General features: G+C 30.3%; 1 protein-coding gene across 5 annotated transcripts; it reads left to right on the plus strand.

Annotated features, from left to right (window-relative positions):
• Positions 1-2308: 2308 nt before the first annotated feature.
• Positions 2309-13339, plus strand: LOC113845797 (dehydrogenase/reductase SDR family member on chromosome X-like). 5 transcript variants are annotated; one of them, XM_027473363.1, is made up of 10 exons: positions 2346-2670; positions 2763-2829; positions 3489-3517; positions 3609-3817; positions 4409-4527; positions 4617-4712; positions 4791-4866; positions 11673-11826; positions 11964-12015; positions 12989-13149. In XM_027473363.1, exons 1-10 carry the CDS (start codon positions 2458-2460, stop codon positions 13024-13026), a joined length of 1053 nt encoding a protein of 350 aa, XP_027329164.1. In that variant the 5' UTR covers positions 2346-2457; the 3' UTR covers positions 13027-13149. The 5 variants fall into 5 exon arrangements, 4 of the variants coding, with proteins under 4 accessions (XP_027329173.1, XP_027329164.1, XP_027329184.1 ...); XM_027473383.1 differs by having other exon boundaries at positions 11959-12015; positions 12989-13066; XM_027473392.1 differs by lacking the exon at positions 11964-12015 and having other exon boundaries at positions 2361-2475; positions 2602-2670; positions 12989-13323.
• The last annotated feature ends 1420 nt before the right edge of the window (positions 13340-14759 follow it).

Genomic DNA, 14759 nt, shown 5'->3' on the forward strand with positions numbered 1-14759 from the left:
ACCCTCACCAAGTCCTAAAACGATTTTACAAACATGAAATTAAATTTGTCAAGGGCCCAGACTCTTATCTTCCTCAAACTCCTTTATCATACTCGATACTTCCTCTACAGTAAAAGTCTTCTCCAATTTCTCTCTATGTTCCTCCAATATGCACAACATATTAATGTTTTCAATTGTTGGTCTATCTTATTCACGAGCTACAAAGTGATCATAAAAAAAAATTAGAATATATGATTTTACCTCATTTACATCCTCAAGCATGGAAGTATTTAGAATTTATATCACCCTTAACGAATCACTTCTTCCTTTGCTTATGTGCCAAGAGAATATTTCTATGCCTCCTCACCCATCAAATACCCTCAACCTTTGCAAGCTCTAATGTCATGTCGTCAGTTTTCTTATCCACATCTACGAACACTTCTCGGTTTCATCCCTTCAGAGTAATTTTAACATTAGTCAACCTTCTCTTAATAATGCGCTTTGCTGCCATGACTCGCTAACATTATCATTCCAGGCCTTATTAACCACATTGCGAACACCAACATGCTTCATCCAACAATTATTAAGCTTAAAAGGCTTTGGGCTCAGTCATCGGTAATATCCGAACTACTACATTTCTCCACTTGTCACACAAATCCTATGAGACTATCATATTATCCAGTCTGCTTATAACCTCATTACCCCTATGCATTCAAGTGTATTTCCTTCCTACAAGTGGCAAATCAACCAATCGCATATCAACAATAAATTGATTAAATTCTATCATATCATATATTAGCATCCATTGAATCCATCTCTCCTTTATTTTAACACATCTTATTAATAAAATGATATTAATGATTTAAACAATAACTTTATTTAATTTAATATTTAATTTAAAAAATTATTAATTTTAACATGTTATATCAATAAATATCACATGAATTGATTTAAATAATTTATTTCTTAGTTTTAAAAATATTATTTATCTACTTAATTTATTTTTATCTAACAAAATACAATATTAATTATTAATAAAAATTTAATGACAATGTGCTGAATATTTTTTCCTCAAATATTTATTACCTAAAAATAAAAATTTAATTAAGTAAAAGATGAACAAGAACAACAAATATTAATACAATGAATGATTTTTAATATAAACTAATTTGAAGATAAAAGAGAAAAGAATAAATGAAAAAAATAGAGAAAAGATAAAAGAAAAGGACTACCCTAAAAATGTAGAGAACAAAATGTTTATAAAATTAATGTACTAAGTTTTAATTGTGTAAAGGGTGAATTATCTTTAAAAATAAAATAAAAAATAATAAAATAATAAAAATATTAGTAATTAGCTCTTGAGAATTAAGCATTACTTTAGATAACATTTAAAAAACTGACTTTCAAAAACTATAAGTTCTTTTCATTTTTTATTTATCAAGTTTATTGGCCAAGTCAACAAACTATTGAATCCTAAATAAGTTATAGGTTATTTTTATTAAAAATAATCTCAAACTTACATGAATGTTGATTCTTAAAAAAAATAATTTAATATTTTAAATTAAAATATTTAAAATTTAATTTTTAACTGATTATATATATATATATATATATATATATATTTTTAAATTATACATTCATGATTTAAAATGGACAGTTGTCAATCTATGCTATTCCTTTCTTTTTGATGATTTTCCTTACATACTAGATATTTTGCACAGAGTTATTTATATAAGAATTAACATATAATTTATTTTCTTGTTTATTAAAACTGTCAAAATAAATTCAGACTTATAAGCTAATTTAACTTAATTAAGTTTATTGGAGTAATTGTAAAAAATTGAACTCACAAAAAATAAGTTATTACGATCCAGTTTTTTTTTAACTTGTGAGATATATTGAGTTAAATTCACTTACCTAAATTTTAAAGAATATTTTTTATATTAAATTTTGATATATAATGATTAATTAATACTTAGTTAATAGTAAATTAACTGAAGTAAGACGAAATACTTTATTTTTTTAATATCTGATATATTACACAAAATAATAAATTATATATATGGTAAATCTGTATTAAAAATTATAGAATTTAATATAATTAATATATTGATACTTTTAAATATTATGATCTTCAATAATATATATATATATATATATATATATATATATATATTGTACAATATTGCACAAAAAATTAATTTAAATATTACATTGAATCCAACGGTGTATGATTGATTTTCACTCGGTATTCCATTTACTTTCTATGTACCTCATAAATCCCCCAACAAATTAATTTTAATAGAATGTTGAAAAATTCAATGGTTTGGGAGCGACACGAACAACCGCTAAAGCAGGGTTCTGAAATCAAAATAGAGATCAAATAAGAAAAAGAACCCGAAGTGGAAGCAAAGTACCTTGTTCTTTCTTTTCTGCCTTTAACTGTCAACAACGGAAAGCTGATAAATCTTGTAACGAATGGGACTGATTAAGATGGTAATAGAGTTGTGGAGGACTCTCCATTTCGTTTGTTCAGTACAATTCTGGAGAATGGCGTTGATTTGGACCCTTTCTATTCTGTTTTCTTATTACCAATTGTTTAAAGCTTATCTATTCTCTCAGAAAGTGGTGTCCTATCCCAGGTGTTCCCCTTCCTTAACTCCTTTTAGGCCTGTTTGCGTAGTCACTGGTGTAAGTCTTATTTAATACATTCAATTTCTTTTTACTTAATTATAGGAATTTATCAATTTTATTCTGTGGTTTGGTTCATTTTTGTGTTGTAGGCAACATCTGGTCTGGGATTGGTTACTGCTTATGAGCTTTCGAAGGAAGGATATGTTGTTGTGATTGGTAACTGCTTATTGTTGACGTTGTTTGACTCTTGATATTAGTTTTTAATTTTATATTTTTCATTGCTTTGTTAGTGATGCTTGAAGTAACCAAATATCTCATATTTCTAGTTTAGAAAAGGATAACAAGACACTTTTTTTTAACACACTTTTCAATTTTTTTCTTAAAAAACGTTAAAAAGATACTCTTTAATATACTCTTTATTATTAGCTAAAATTTATTAAAAAATATAAAAATCATGTTGGTCAATTGGTGTAGGATTATTTCAGCTTAACTTGTAGCTTAAATTTGAGTTCTTAAAAATGCAATTGCGCACAGTGAAAACTTTGTTAAAATCATGTTGGTCTTAGTCCTAATTTAATGTATTTCACGCGCATATTTTTATACTTTTCAATAAATTTCAACAAAAAGTGTTATAAAGTGTATTTCTAGCACTGCTTTTTTTTTTTAATTATTGTTAAAAGAAAATTTTGGTATTGACCTCAACAACATCAACATCATTGATAGAGAATGGAGCCTGGTTATTTAGTGGGATCTACATGAAATTTTACCCAATAATAGAGACAAGTTTAAAAAAAGTGTATTGAGCAGTACATACTAGTAGCATTTCTCTTCTAGTCTATGCAATGTATATTAAAGATTCCAATTTGTGGATGCAGTTGGACGTTCACAGCAGTTGTTGTCAGAGGTATTTTTCTACTTTGATTTTTTAAGTCATGGTAATTAATGATGACACTACATTTCATAAATCTCTTATCAATGTTCCCATTGTCTATTAGACCATGAGAAAAATCAAAGGGTGGAATGAAGATGCCCACCTCAAAGATTTTCAGGTTGATCTGTCATCAATTGAGTCAATCATAAAGTTCAAGATGTCCTTGCGACAGTGGCTTTTGGATTCTGATTTGCACTGCTCTGTACAAATACTGATAAACAATGCTGGAATACTTGCAACATCGCCTAGAGCCACAGCTGAGGGTTTTGATCAGTAATTAATACTTTTTTCTAACCTTCTTTAATAATATTAAAGAATTTTTGCTTTTGAATAACTTTGGCACTTATACATGCTCTACATAACACATCCAGAGATGCAAAGGCCACATGCTTGCTAATTATATTACGTTCAGACTGTTAATAATTTGTTTAAGCTAAGGGAAATTGTTTGTTGCATGTTAGAACTTTGGACACATTGTTGACTCTACAGAACCGGAACCCAATAAAGACATGAGGAAGTGTTTGTATGCAGAATAGATTTATTTAAGTCTTTGATACAGACTACAGAGTATTTATCTGTTTTATATTTGTTTGCTCCATGAAATTGAGCATTGGTGCAACAGAAAGGTTGCTACCTTGTGATCTTGAAGTCATGGGTATAAATCCTTGGAACTACATCTTCATTTGCAGGGGTAAGGCTATGCACATTTACCCACTCTAGATCATACTAGGTGGGAGCCTCGTACGTTGGGCAGACGCATGCCTTTTTTTTATACTTGTTAGCTCCATGTTTGTTTGGTAAATAAGTTATATATAGTTAATAGTAACTTTTAAAATGTAAAATGTCTTACTATTTTTCTCCCAGGATGATCGGTACAAATTATATTGGCGCATTCCTTTTAACCAAGCTTCTATTGCCTCTTCTTGAAAACAGCCCTGTATCTTCCAAAGTTGTGAATGTAACATCCTTTACTCATCGAGCTGGTAGGGATAATCATTATAATCCTTACATCTTGGTCTATGTTATTGTTTGGTGATCTAACTCTAGAAACTGATCAAGCTCTGTTCTTTAGTTTCTGATGTGCAGGTTAATGAGAGTACTGTATCTGGGAAGAAATTTTTGAGATCAAAACAATATCCATGTGCTCACATCTATGAGTATTCTAAATGTACGCTGTAAATTCTGGATGTAGTTATACAGATTATCTTATGTCTTTTATCCTAACCGGCATACAATTTTGTTGAAGTGTGCTTACTTCTCTTCTCAAACGAGCTTCACCGACATATTTGCCTACTGGGAAAATCTCATCAGATATTTGTCACGTATGTAATTACTAATCTACTTACTTTTATTTCCTTTTTCTGTCTTGTTTCCAAGTGTTGTATATTTTTTCGTATTGAATTTTTTTTATACGTTAACAATTAAATAACCAATGCATTACTTTCTGCTATGTTGTTTGAATATATTCATCTGATTGCTTCTATTACTAGCCTGACCTTCATGAATTAAATTACAAGTTTAGGGGGTGGGGGTGGATTTGGAAGAATTTGTTTGGGCTTATGGAAGTGGCTTAATTCTTTCTTATAAGGTCTCTTTTGCTTATTTCATTAAGTTTCATTGAGAAGTTTATCAAAATAAGCTCATCCTAGCTTAATTCAACAAGTGTATGGTTCAATTTATGAATAAGCTCTTGTTTAATACATAGTTGTTAATTTCAGATAGGGCAAAGAGCAGCTTACCCTTAAAACGTTACAGTGGAATAGTGTATAGCAGGATGATGGCTATTTAAAAATTTGTAATATGCATGTATAATATGTTATATACACAAATTTTTAGTATAAATGCTTAAAAAATTTTAAAAATTAATCACTTCATCATCATTCCTAGTAAAAGTGCAAAATACTACAGTATGAGTGTTCTTAAACAAAAAATGTTTTAATAAGATAAAGTTAAATTTTAAAAGTGATTTGTTCTCAACCTAATCTAATCTAATCAAATTCTGTCTCCGATAAAAAATCCTCCTCTTCATTGTCACTCTCCACACTACTGCTTCGGTAGATGTATTTTGTTCTTCCTCTTCTTCAATAGTTTCTTAATCTACTTCCATTTCTTGCTCTTCATCTTACATAATATCCTTCCCTTTTTTAGATCTAAAGTTAGTAATAGTTTTTTTCAATATTGTTTGTTATCTAGTGTAAGCAGCAGGTTTATTAACCCTAATAGCTTTAGCAACAACTCTCCAAGTTGAATTATCATCATTAAAGACCAACTCATCTTCACCAAGTTTCGTATTTTCGCCTTCTCTCATTTTTCTAATTAACCACTCATTACAATCGTCAATATCATCCAAAACAATTGGATTAATCACATCATGACGATTATAACAATCTAGTAGATTTTGGTTATGCTTAATGTAAACCAAATCTTGCATCTTTTGGCTCTCTGATTTGTTTCTCTTTTAGAGTGAATCTAATGATTAATTAAGAAAATTTTTATATTTTTTCTCAACCAGTTAATATAAATCTAGAAAAAAATCTATTAATTAGAACTTAGTTACTTACATGTTTAAAAAATTTATTTCTCTCACAACTCGATGAGCTACAATTCAAGCTCAACACTTTAATGGCCAGCTTTTGCAAGTTTGAAACTTGATTTTCATAATTTCTCCACCATTCACGTGTAATATAATTAAAATAATTGACATTATTTAATTAAAAACAAAACAAACAACATTAAAAGGAAATCAAACTCTTGATTTAAACTAACCAAGAATTAAAGTATATTTTTGTCTTATAGCTGCATTCAAACGAAAGATTCCATTAGCTCTTTTGTACAGGACAACTCAATTGTAATTTATCTACCTCTTCTTCAAAGCTACTCAACATCTCAATGCACTTGTGTAGTCAATGTGTCATTTTAAGATCAAATTCAATACTTGGATTGAAGTAGTAAGATTCGGGGTTTAAGAAATAATCTGTTGCATGTGGTGGGTGATATATCTTCTATCAATGATCTCAAATACATATATATAGAGAGAAAGAGAGTGAAAAAAGATCTTCTTACACTAGTGTAAGTCTAAAAATTTTTACACTTAATCTGAGTCTTTCATTGAACTTAAATCTAACGGCTAGTAAAATAATAAATTATAACCCGTTAGATTTAAGTTAAATGAAAGGTTCAAATTGAGCGTAAATTTTTAAACTTACACCAGTATAAGAAGATTTTGTCCTATATATATATATATATATATATATGTATCCCATTTTTAGCCTTTTTCATTGTTTACAAGCTTTAATACACGCAGAAGAGGCCTCATCACCTGAAGAGTGTACAAGACTTCATTCCAAAATGTAAGCATCAATATAATGTCAGTTGTCTTCTTACTATTAGTCTCTTTGGCTGACTTTAATTTCTACCAAGCATCCGAAGTGAACATTTTTTTAAAAGTTATTTTTTTTGTTTTTGCAACATTTACAAAGTAAGGAATTTTGTAGCAAATCTAGTAACTCTATGTCTAACCAATTCCATCTTTTTTGTGAACTTTATTAAATTTAAAGCCAAGGAGTGATTGTATATGAATCTTACAAGAGAACAACCCTTTTGTATAGTCCTTTTGGCTTTTGAAATCTTCCCAATATCCTCCAACATCAAGTCCAGACAATGAGCCATATGAGGCCAAAATAGGTGTGGTCTCGTTGCTTGTAAATATTTACCTAGGCAAGATTTTAAGAATTTGTATAAGATAAAAATAATAAAAATAGATTTTTGTAGTGTATAATACTTAAAAACTTAAATTCAAGTTCTTACCAGTCAAAACATAGATACTATCATTGTTAGTTACTATTTAGACAATATTTTCCTCTCCCATCTCATCTACAAAGGAATTTAAAAGTTCATGTAAATTTTCTTCAATTTTTACAAGTGAAAAAGCATCGACACTCTTTATGAACATTGTGCTACATGTACAATTTTCTAAGAAATTAATCAATGTCCTATTTTTCCTATCTGTCTACTAGTCTGACATAATAAAGCATTCCAAGTTCAATCATTCTATCTTCAAAGGTTTCATCGTCTCCTTTATTAGTTTCAATTCTTTTTTCAACAAAGGAACTCTGATTCCATAATAACTTGGTGGTTTTAAGTGTGAACTATAATTTCCAATTGCTTCAACTATGAATTTGAAGCTTTTAGACTTCATAACATTAAATGAGATTGAATTTCTATAGAAAAATTTCACAATGTATTGAATTGTCATTGTCCTTGCTTTTCTGTCACAAGCATCCTTGATGCTTGTTTGTCTTTGAACTTTTCCCAATTTAATTGATGCTTCTAGTTTTGTCATGATTAGCAAATCCAAAGGACATTTTAGATTTTTTTCCTTTCTTCACAGTAGAACCAATAGTAATTGATTCATTTGTAGGTCTTTTTTGAGCCTAAACAAGGTGTATTTGTTAAATCTCTTCTTCCTCATCTTCATCTTCCTTCAATTCATTAATTGTATCTTCTTCATTTTCAACTTTCTTTTGTTGATATACTTCAATGAGTTTCTTCTTAATTTCCAATGGAATTTTTTTTTACAAGCACCCACATCTTCCCTTATACCCATTTGGTGTTTTTTAGCTTTTTTAATCTCCCTTGCTGTGGTTTTTAAACAAAAGTCACATGTAACACTCTTTTTATTGTTAATATCTTTAGGGCTATCCCATTGTTAAGCAATGTCAACATTTTCTCTGGTGGACTTTACCAAGCCACAAGCAGCAATTGCAATAAAGTTCCTTGCTTTTGTCCTTGTCGGGAAGATGTCATGGAAGGGGAAGTAGTAATCTAGAACAGCAAAGAGAGCATGGATTTTTTTCTTTCCAAGCAAGAGAGTGTGAACATAAGAATAGAGCTTTATCTCTTTGAGCAAAACAGGGTATGAAATTGTGAACAGCTACGGAGAGTGAAAACAGAAAAGTAGACCATGAACAACAAAACAAAGTTTGAACAGCAAGGTAGAGGATGAACAGAAAAAACAAAGCTTTATCTCCTTCAACAAAACAGGACATAAAATCATAAACAACAGAGGAGAGTGCCAATAAAAAAACATAGCATGAAAAGAAAATCAGAACTTGAACAATAAAGTAGAGGATGAGTAGAAAAAATAGCTTGAAGTAAGAGTGACTTATTTCTCTAGTGAATAGAGACGCCGGAAAAGAGACACCTAAAAAGTTGATTTGGTTGGCAAAATCAACTGGGTGAGTAGATGAGGAGGGAAAAAAATGAGAAATTGTTTTGTCTCAACCCGACTTGTAAAGAAGAGCGTGGGGAAGAAGATGAAGTTGATTAGATATATAAGTTTCAAAAAGGATAGTCAATGATTTTTCTATCCTTAAAATTAATCAAAATACATAATTTAGGAAAACAGAATACGGTTCAATGAAAATGCGCCATTTTAATAAAATAGAATAGGGTTATTTTACTTTCCCTTCCCCAAATCGTGTGATAGGCACACAAATTGCTCCCATCATGGCCGCTAACTTTAGCAACTACCGTGATGTGACAATTGCCCCACAACGCAATAGTAGTGGTAGTTGACGGCTGCACCGCACCGGCACGCTGCGACTATGGTTTGATAAATCCTTTGTTACGTAACTCCCATTTGTAATTAGTTGTGACATGTTAGTAAGGACTCGTTAATAGTTAGTTATAATATATCAGTTAGTTAGACTGGATTAGTTAGTGGTTAGTCGGCTAAGAGTGTAGAAGAAATAAGCATTGTTTGTATAATAAGAGGGAGGCAAACAGAGAGATCATACAGTCATTTGTGAAAGGATTAGAGCCTTTATGCATTGGGAGCGAATAGGGTCTCTCGAAATACACACATTTTGTCTCTTTTCTTCACTGCTTTCTTTGTTTTGATCCAATTCTATCAATTGGTATCAAAGCTCCGATCTTGAAATTGTAGTATCAAATTTTGAAGATGATTCCAACATTTGATGGATAGTAGGTTTATTGGTGACTAATTAGTATAGAGTAGTGTCTTTAGGCCATTGGAGTGCTAGAAGAGGAGAAATTATCTTGGACAGGTTGCCACATTTCACTTTTCTGTCAAAGTCTGGCAGGTTCTAGACTTGGACGGCAACAACTTTGAGAGGTGTTGCTGTCAATTGGTGGCTTTGCTAGAAACAATGTAGTCAAAAGACAAGTTGGTGGACCTTTGTAAAGGCAATGCTCAAGATATTTCAACTTGAATGTGATCCAAAATTATTTGCATCTGTTGAGGATGAGGAGCAAGAATTAGGTGCAAGAAAGCAAAAAAGAGATGAAAATCTAGACAAAAAAGAACCAAAAGTGTGGAAACCAAAAACAAACTCAGAAAAATATGTAATTGTCCAAGAAAATGAACATAAATCATGGAAACCAGAAATCTTGGAATTGAAGACAAACAAATAGGAAAAAATTCAAAGGAAACTAGTTCATCGGTCAATAACAAAAACTGGAAGAGCGCAATGGATTACAAGTAGTTGAGATAGAGAGACAGCGGGTGCTATAAGTTCTGAAAACAAGCTTTCTTCGATGGAAGGAGACCATCTTTTTAGTTGTAAGATGCAGAAATACATGCAACATCATTTGGAAAATAAAGAAAAGATAACAATAAACTGTGATTTGCTTAGAAAACCTTGGATTCTCAATACACTTGCAGAGGCAATGAGGCTCCGTTTCAGGGCTAAAAATATTAAAGAAAACAAAACGTTGAAAGAAATTTATTGTAGCCACTTGTTTGTGTTTGACTTAGGAGGGCTTGAGAATATTTTGGGACTGTAGTAGTGTAATTAGTTTGATTATCATGCTTCAATTAGTTGGAACCCCAATGGAACTTTCTTTGCAGCTGCCACAGCTATTCACCTAGAGGACAATGTGAAACTTTAGGGAGAAAGTATTGTTAGATGATTTTCATTTGTAATTAGTTATGACATATTAGTTAGGGACAAATTAATAGTTAGTTACAATATATTAGTTTGTAGTTAGCCAATTGAAAAAATAAGACATATTGCTCCTATAATAAGAGGGAGGCAGAGAGAGATCAAGATGTCATTTGTGAAAGGATTAGAACCTTGAAACATTGAGAGAGAACATAGTATTTCGAATATCCTGAGTTGTACAGGAGAATAATACAAATTTTGTCTCTTCATCTATTTTCTCTATTGTTTCCTCTATTTTGATCAAATTATATCATTCTTATTCAATAAGCACTTAATTAAGTTTTTTTATCCAAATGCTCCTTTATTTCCTATATATCTCTTTTACACAGCCCATGGCTTCTTGTTTTTGGCAAAGGCATATGGACATAGCGGCTTGTCTGGCAATCTCATGCCATGGGTGAACATCATGCACATATGTTTGACAAACCAGTTAATTCTCATGATTTTGAACTTCGATTGAAGGCTGAGATTTATTATAAGCCTCTTTCACGTTGGGACACACCCCCCCCCCCGCTCCGCCAAAAATAAAGGATTTTAGAAGCTCTAGCTCTTCCCTTACTTTCAACTAGCTACAACTGCATAATCATTCAATAAGTTTGATAGAAAAAAAAAACGTTAAAATAGGACCAGCTATATAAATAAGACTCAATTTAGATAAACTTTTAGAAAAGTCTTTACAGAAAAAAAAATCAGTATAAAAACTAAATAAAATTTCTTTTATAAGTTAAAAATTACTTATCTTTTAAATTTTAGAGAAGTTAAATGAGAAATCTTCTTAAAAAAGAAGTATAAATTGTTTCTAAATAAAGAGAAAAGTTTTATTAATTTTAAACTAATTCTTTTTTTTTTAAAGACTTATTTAAAATTTTTACCAAAACTAGACCAGTCCTCTTGTTGTCAGTTTAGTTCAGAGTTGTCGAAGTAGCATCAATAATCGCTTTATTGGAGTGGGAGGGTTGGTAGGTTAGAGGATCCAATCTTCTGGGCTTAAGAGAGTTAACATGAATAAAAACTGAGACAGAGAAATGAAAATTTGCAAGAAAAAAAAAACATATGAAGAAATGAAAAATGTAGTAAACTTCATGTATAAAGCTTTATTCTTGTCAATCGTGGATTCAACTTCACTTCTTACATTCAGTTTCTATATTGTTGTTACACATTAGTGTTGCGGATCCTGGAATTGTGCAGACAAACATCATGCGAGAAGTTCCAGCAATCCTATCTTGTTTGGCATTCTTTATATTGAAACGTCTACGCCTATTGCAATCCCCAGAATGTGGGGTTGACTCAATTATCGATGCTGCACTTGCCCCGCCTGTAAGTACTCTTAGTGGTGCTTAATAATGTTTTATACTTTTTACTGCATGTAATTGCTGTTTCTGATTGACCAAAGTTGTTTAATCAACCAGTTTGCTTACGTATTCCATCACCCGTGTTTTGTCTTGTAAGACAAGCTTGTACCTGATGCAATATCAAATGCCTTAAGCCTTTATCCTTTCTGTGATGGTAATTTATCTTGAACTCAGCCTAGGAAACAATATTTGGTCATGTCGACAAGTTTTTACACACTTTGGAGGATCCAAGTACGCGTTATAATACACATACACAAATTGTCACTTCAAGAAAATATGTTTCTCTCAAATTCCATCCGGAGTAACTCTGCAATATTTACTTATGAAATAAAATTCCTCATCTAATAGGATATTAATACGTATGCTCCCAAAAGAAATATATTTTTGTTACTCTTGTACTACTACATCGTGTTCTGTTGAAATGACTAAAACAATAAAACAATAAATAAATAAATAAATAAATATATATATATATATATATAATTATAGCTGTTTTCCTGGGTTACAAGTCTTATGAGTAATTTCATCAGCCATTTTGCCTATGTATCAGGTACTTCCATTTGCAGTCTATATCATTTTCAGTCCTGCTTTAGTGTTTCCCAATTTTCCCTAATTTTTCCTAGCTGTCGCCAACTATTGACTAATGATTTATGATGTTCATTATATTGTAAATGACCAAACCATCTAGGTTGACTTTTCCTCATCTTAAGTAATCGTTGTCTACTAAATGGATGTACTAAAAAAAAAAAATATCAGTCGTACAATTGCTGGATATACCCTTTAGCATCATTTTGTTTCCTCCATTCTATCTTATGAACTACATAGAAAAGAAAAATTAATTGGGCTTAGAACAATCTCCTGAAATCTTCCTTTTTCACTTCGAGGTCAGCGTTTATCACTTCATCCATTAAGTTCCTATCACTTAAGACTACAGCTTACGTGACCAAAAAAACTACTACAGCTTCAATCTCACCATTGTTTTGAATAATTGATCTTAATAATTAGTTATGGCATTCTATATGCAGATGCCAGTACTGATCTATCATGCCTGCTCTAATTTTTTTCAATTCTAGTCTTGACTGGAGCCATTGAATTTATGATGTTAAATGGACTTTTGCTTTTTCAAGGGAACATCAGGAGCTTACTTTTTTGGGGGGAAAGGTAGGACTATCAACTCTTCAGCACTTTCACGAAACGCCAAATTAGGCCGTGAGCTTTGGGAAACTACATGTAATCTCCTATCAGGGACTCCTTTTGGTGCCGAGATAAACAGCTGTTAGCACTGGATATCAGGTCATATCCTAAGCAAAGTGAATAGATGGCAGTTCCCCTGTCTAGATTGAAGTAGTAACTTTTTGCACTGCCCCTTTTCTTAATTGCATTACCTTTAAAAAAAATTGTAAGTTTTATTCTTAAAATACTTTTACAGTGGTTTTAGACATAATAAGATTAATTCATAATGCGTCACTAGTAAGTGGCAATGATAACCATTTTTTAAAATTTAAAACTTGAGAAGATTAAAACAAACAGTATTTTTAAAAACTAAAGTTGTATTTATAAAGATAAAATATATTTAAGCTTTATATTTCATTTTTTAGAATTATAATCATTTGTTAAAATACACTCATTTATTCTTTATACTTAACATTTATTTATAAATTAGTTCATACATCTAAAAAAATTTGCATTTTAGTCTTAAGTGCTATGTTATATTTTAATTGTTTTTGAAATAATATTGTTAAAAAAATTAATTAAATAAATAGTAATTTTTATTAATAATATTATAATGGAAAAAATATTTGAACACGAACTAAAATGTAAATTTTTATGTACAATAAATAAATTATAAATAAGCATTAACTGTGAGAAATAGATGTATATTTTAACTTAATTACATGAATGTGCTAAATGAATAAAATGCAAAATAGGAAAAAACAATTAAACTCGCCCAGGAGAGGAAGAGAACTTTATAATGTTCCTCTATTGTCTCTATATCCAGGGTTCCCTCTCATTGTGGAACATTTCCACATCAAACTCTTTTATCAACCTTTATGCCTTGAGCTTTCATCTTTGTTGCCGATTTCTTAATCATCCGGTTTTATTGAGGCATTTTCCCTTTAGCGAAAAGGATTTTATCTTAAACATTATTTAATTGTCTAGAGCTTCTTAACTAATGTAATGTATGGCCTAACTTATTTTGGAATTTTCTTTTTCTTAAAGGGAGTTGGGCTTAGCAGAAATTTTAAGAAATCAGCCTTTTTAAAAAAGTATCTTTTAAATTAAAATAATCTAAAAAATGATTTTACTTTTGCACTTTACCATGAAACTGCATCTGAATAGAATAGCCTTAGAAGGTTGAGCTCGTGTACCCGAACTATGAAATTGTCTCATTCTTTAAGAAATGGATATGTAAAATTCTCCGGATCGGACAGGATCAGGAGATTATTAGCTTTTGGTTTAGAAAGTAACTTACTAAGAGAAAAACATAGTAGGAGGAGAGAGAGAAATTTTATGTTTTAAGAAAAACTTAATTTACTTAAATAATTCTATCAATACAGTTGTATAAATAAAATATAAACAGCTTTTTTTGTCTAAATATTTTAATGCATGTTGCTGCATACTTCTTTTTAATTTGTACTTTACTCTTGTTAGCAAATCCCTTTAACAATACATTACGTAACAAAATTAATTTAAAAGTATCTTTGAAGTTTTAGAAGTTATAAAATTATTCATCAATTTTTATTTTTAATTTAAAACAATTTTCTTTTAGATTTAATTACACTTTTAGTTCTTATACTTTAGTTTATGTGTAAATTTAATTTTTCTAATTTTAATTGTTCACATTTAGTCTTTTTTTTAATGCTCAAATCAAGTTATTCATCTCAAAATTAAGATATA

This window comes from Abrus precatorius, unplaced genomic scaffold (assembly GCF_003935025.1).
Source record: "Abrus precatorius isolate BTA unplaced genomic scaffold, Abrus_2018 Scaffold10, whole genome shotgun sequence".
NCBI lineage: Eukaryota > Viridiplantae > Streptophyta > Magnoliopsida > Fabales > Fabaceae > Abrus > Abrus precatorius.

Coding starts and splice junctions, on each gene's coding strand:
- LOC113845797 (XM_027473372.1), top strand. CDS start 2,458: ATGGGACTGATTAAGATGGTAATAGAGTTGTGGAGGACTCTCCATTTC. Junction 2,671..2,762: donor CTGTTTGCGTAGTCACTGGT/GTAAGTCTTATT, acceptor TTTGTGTTGTAG/GCAACATCTGGTCTGGGATT. Junction 4,528..4,616: donor ATCCTTTACTCATCGAGCTG/GTAGGGATAATC, acceptor TCTGTTCTTTAG/TTTCTGATGTGCAGGTTAAT.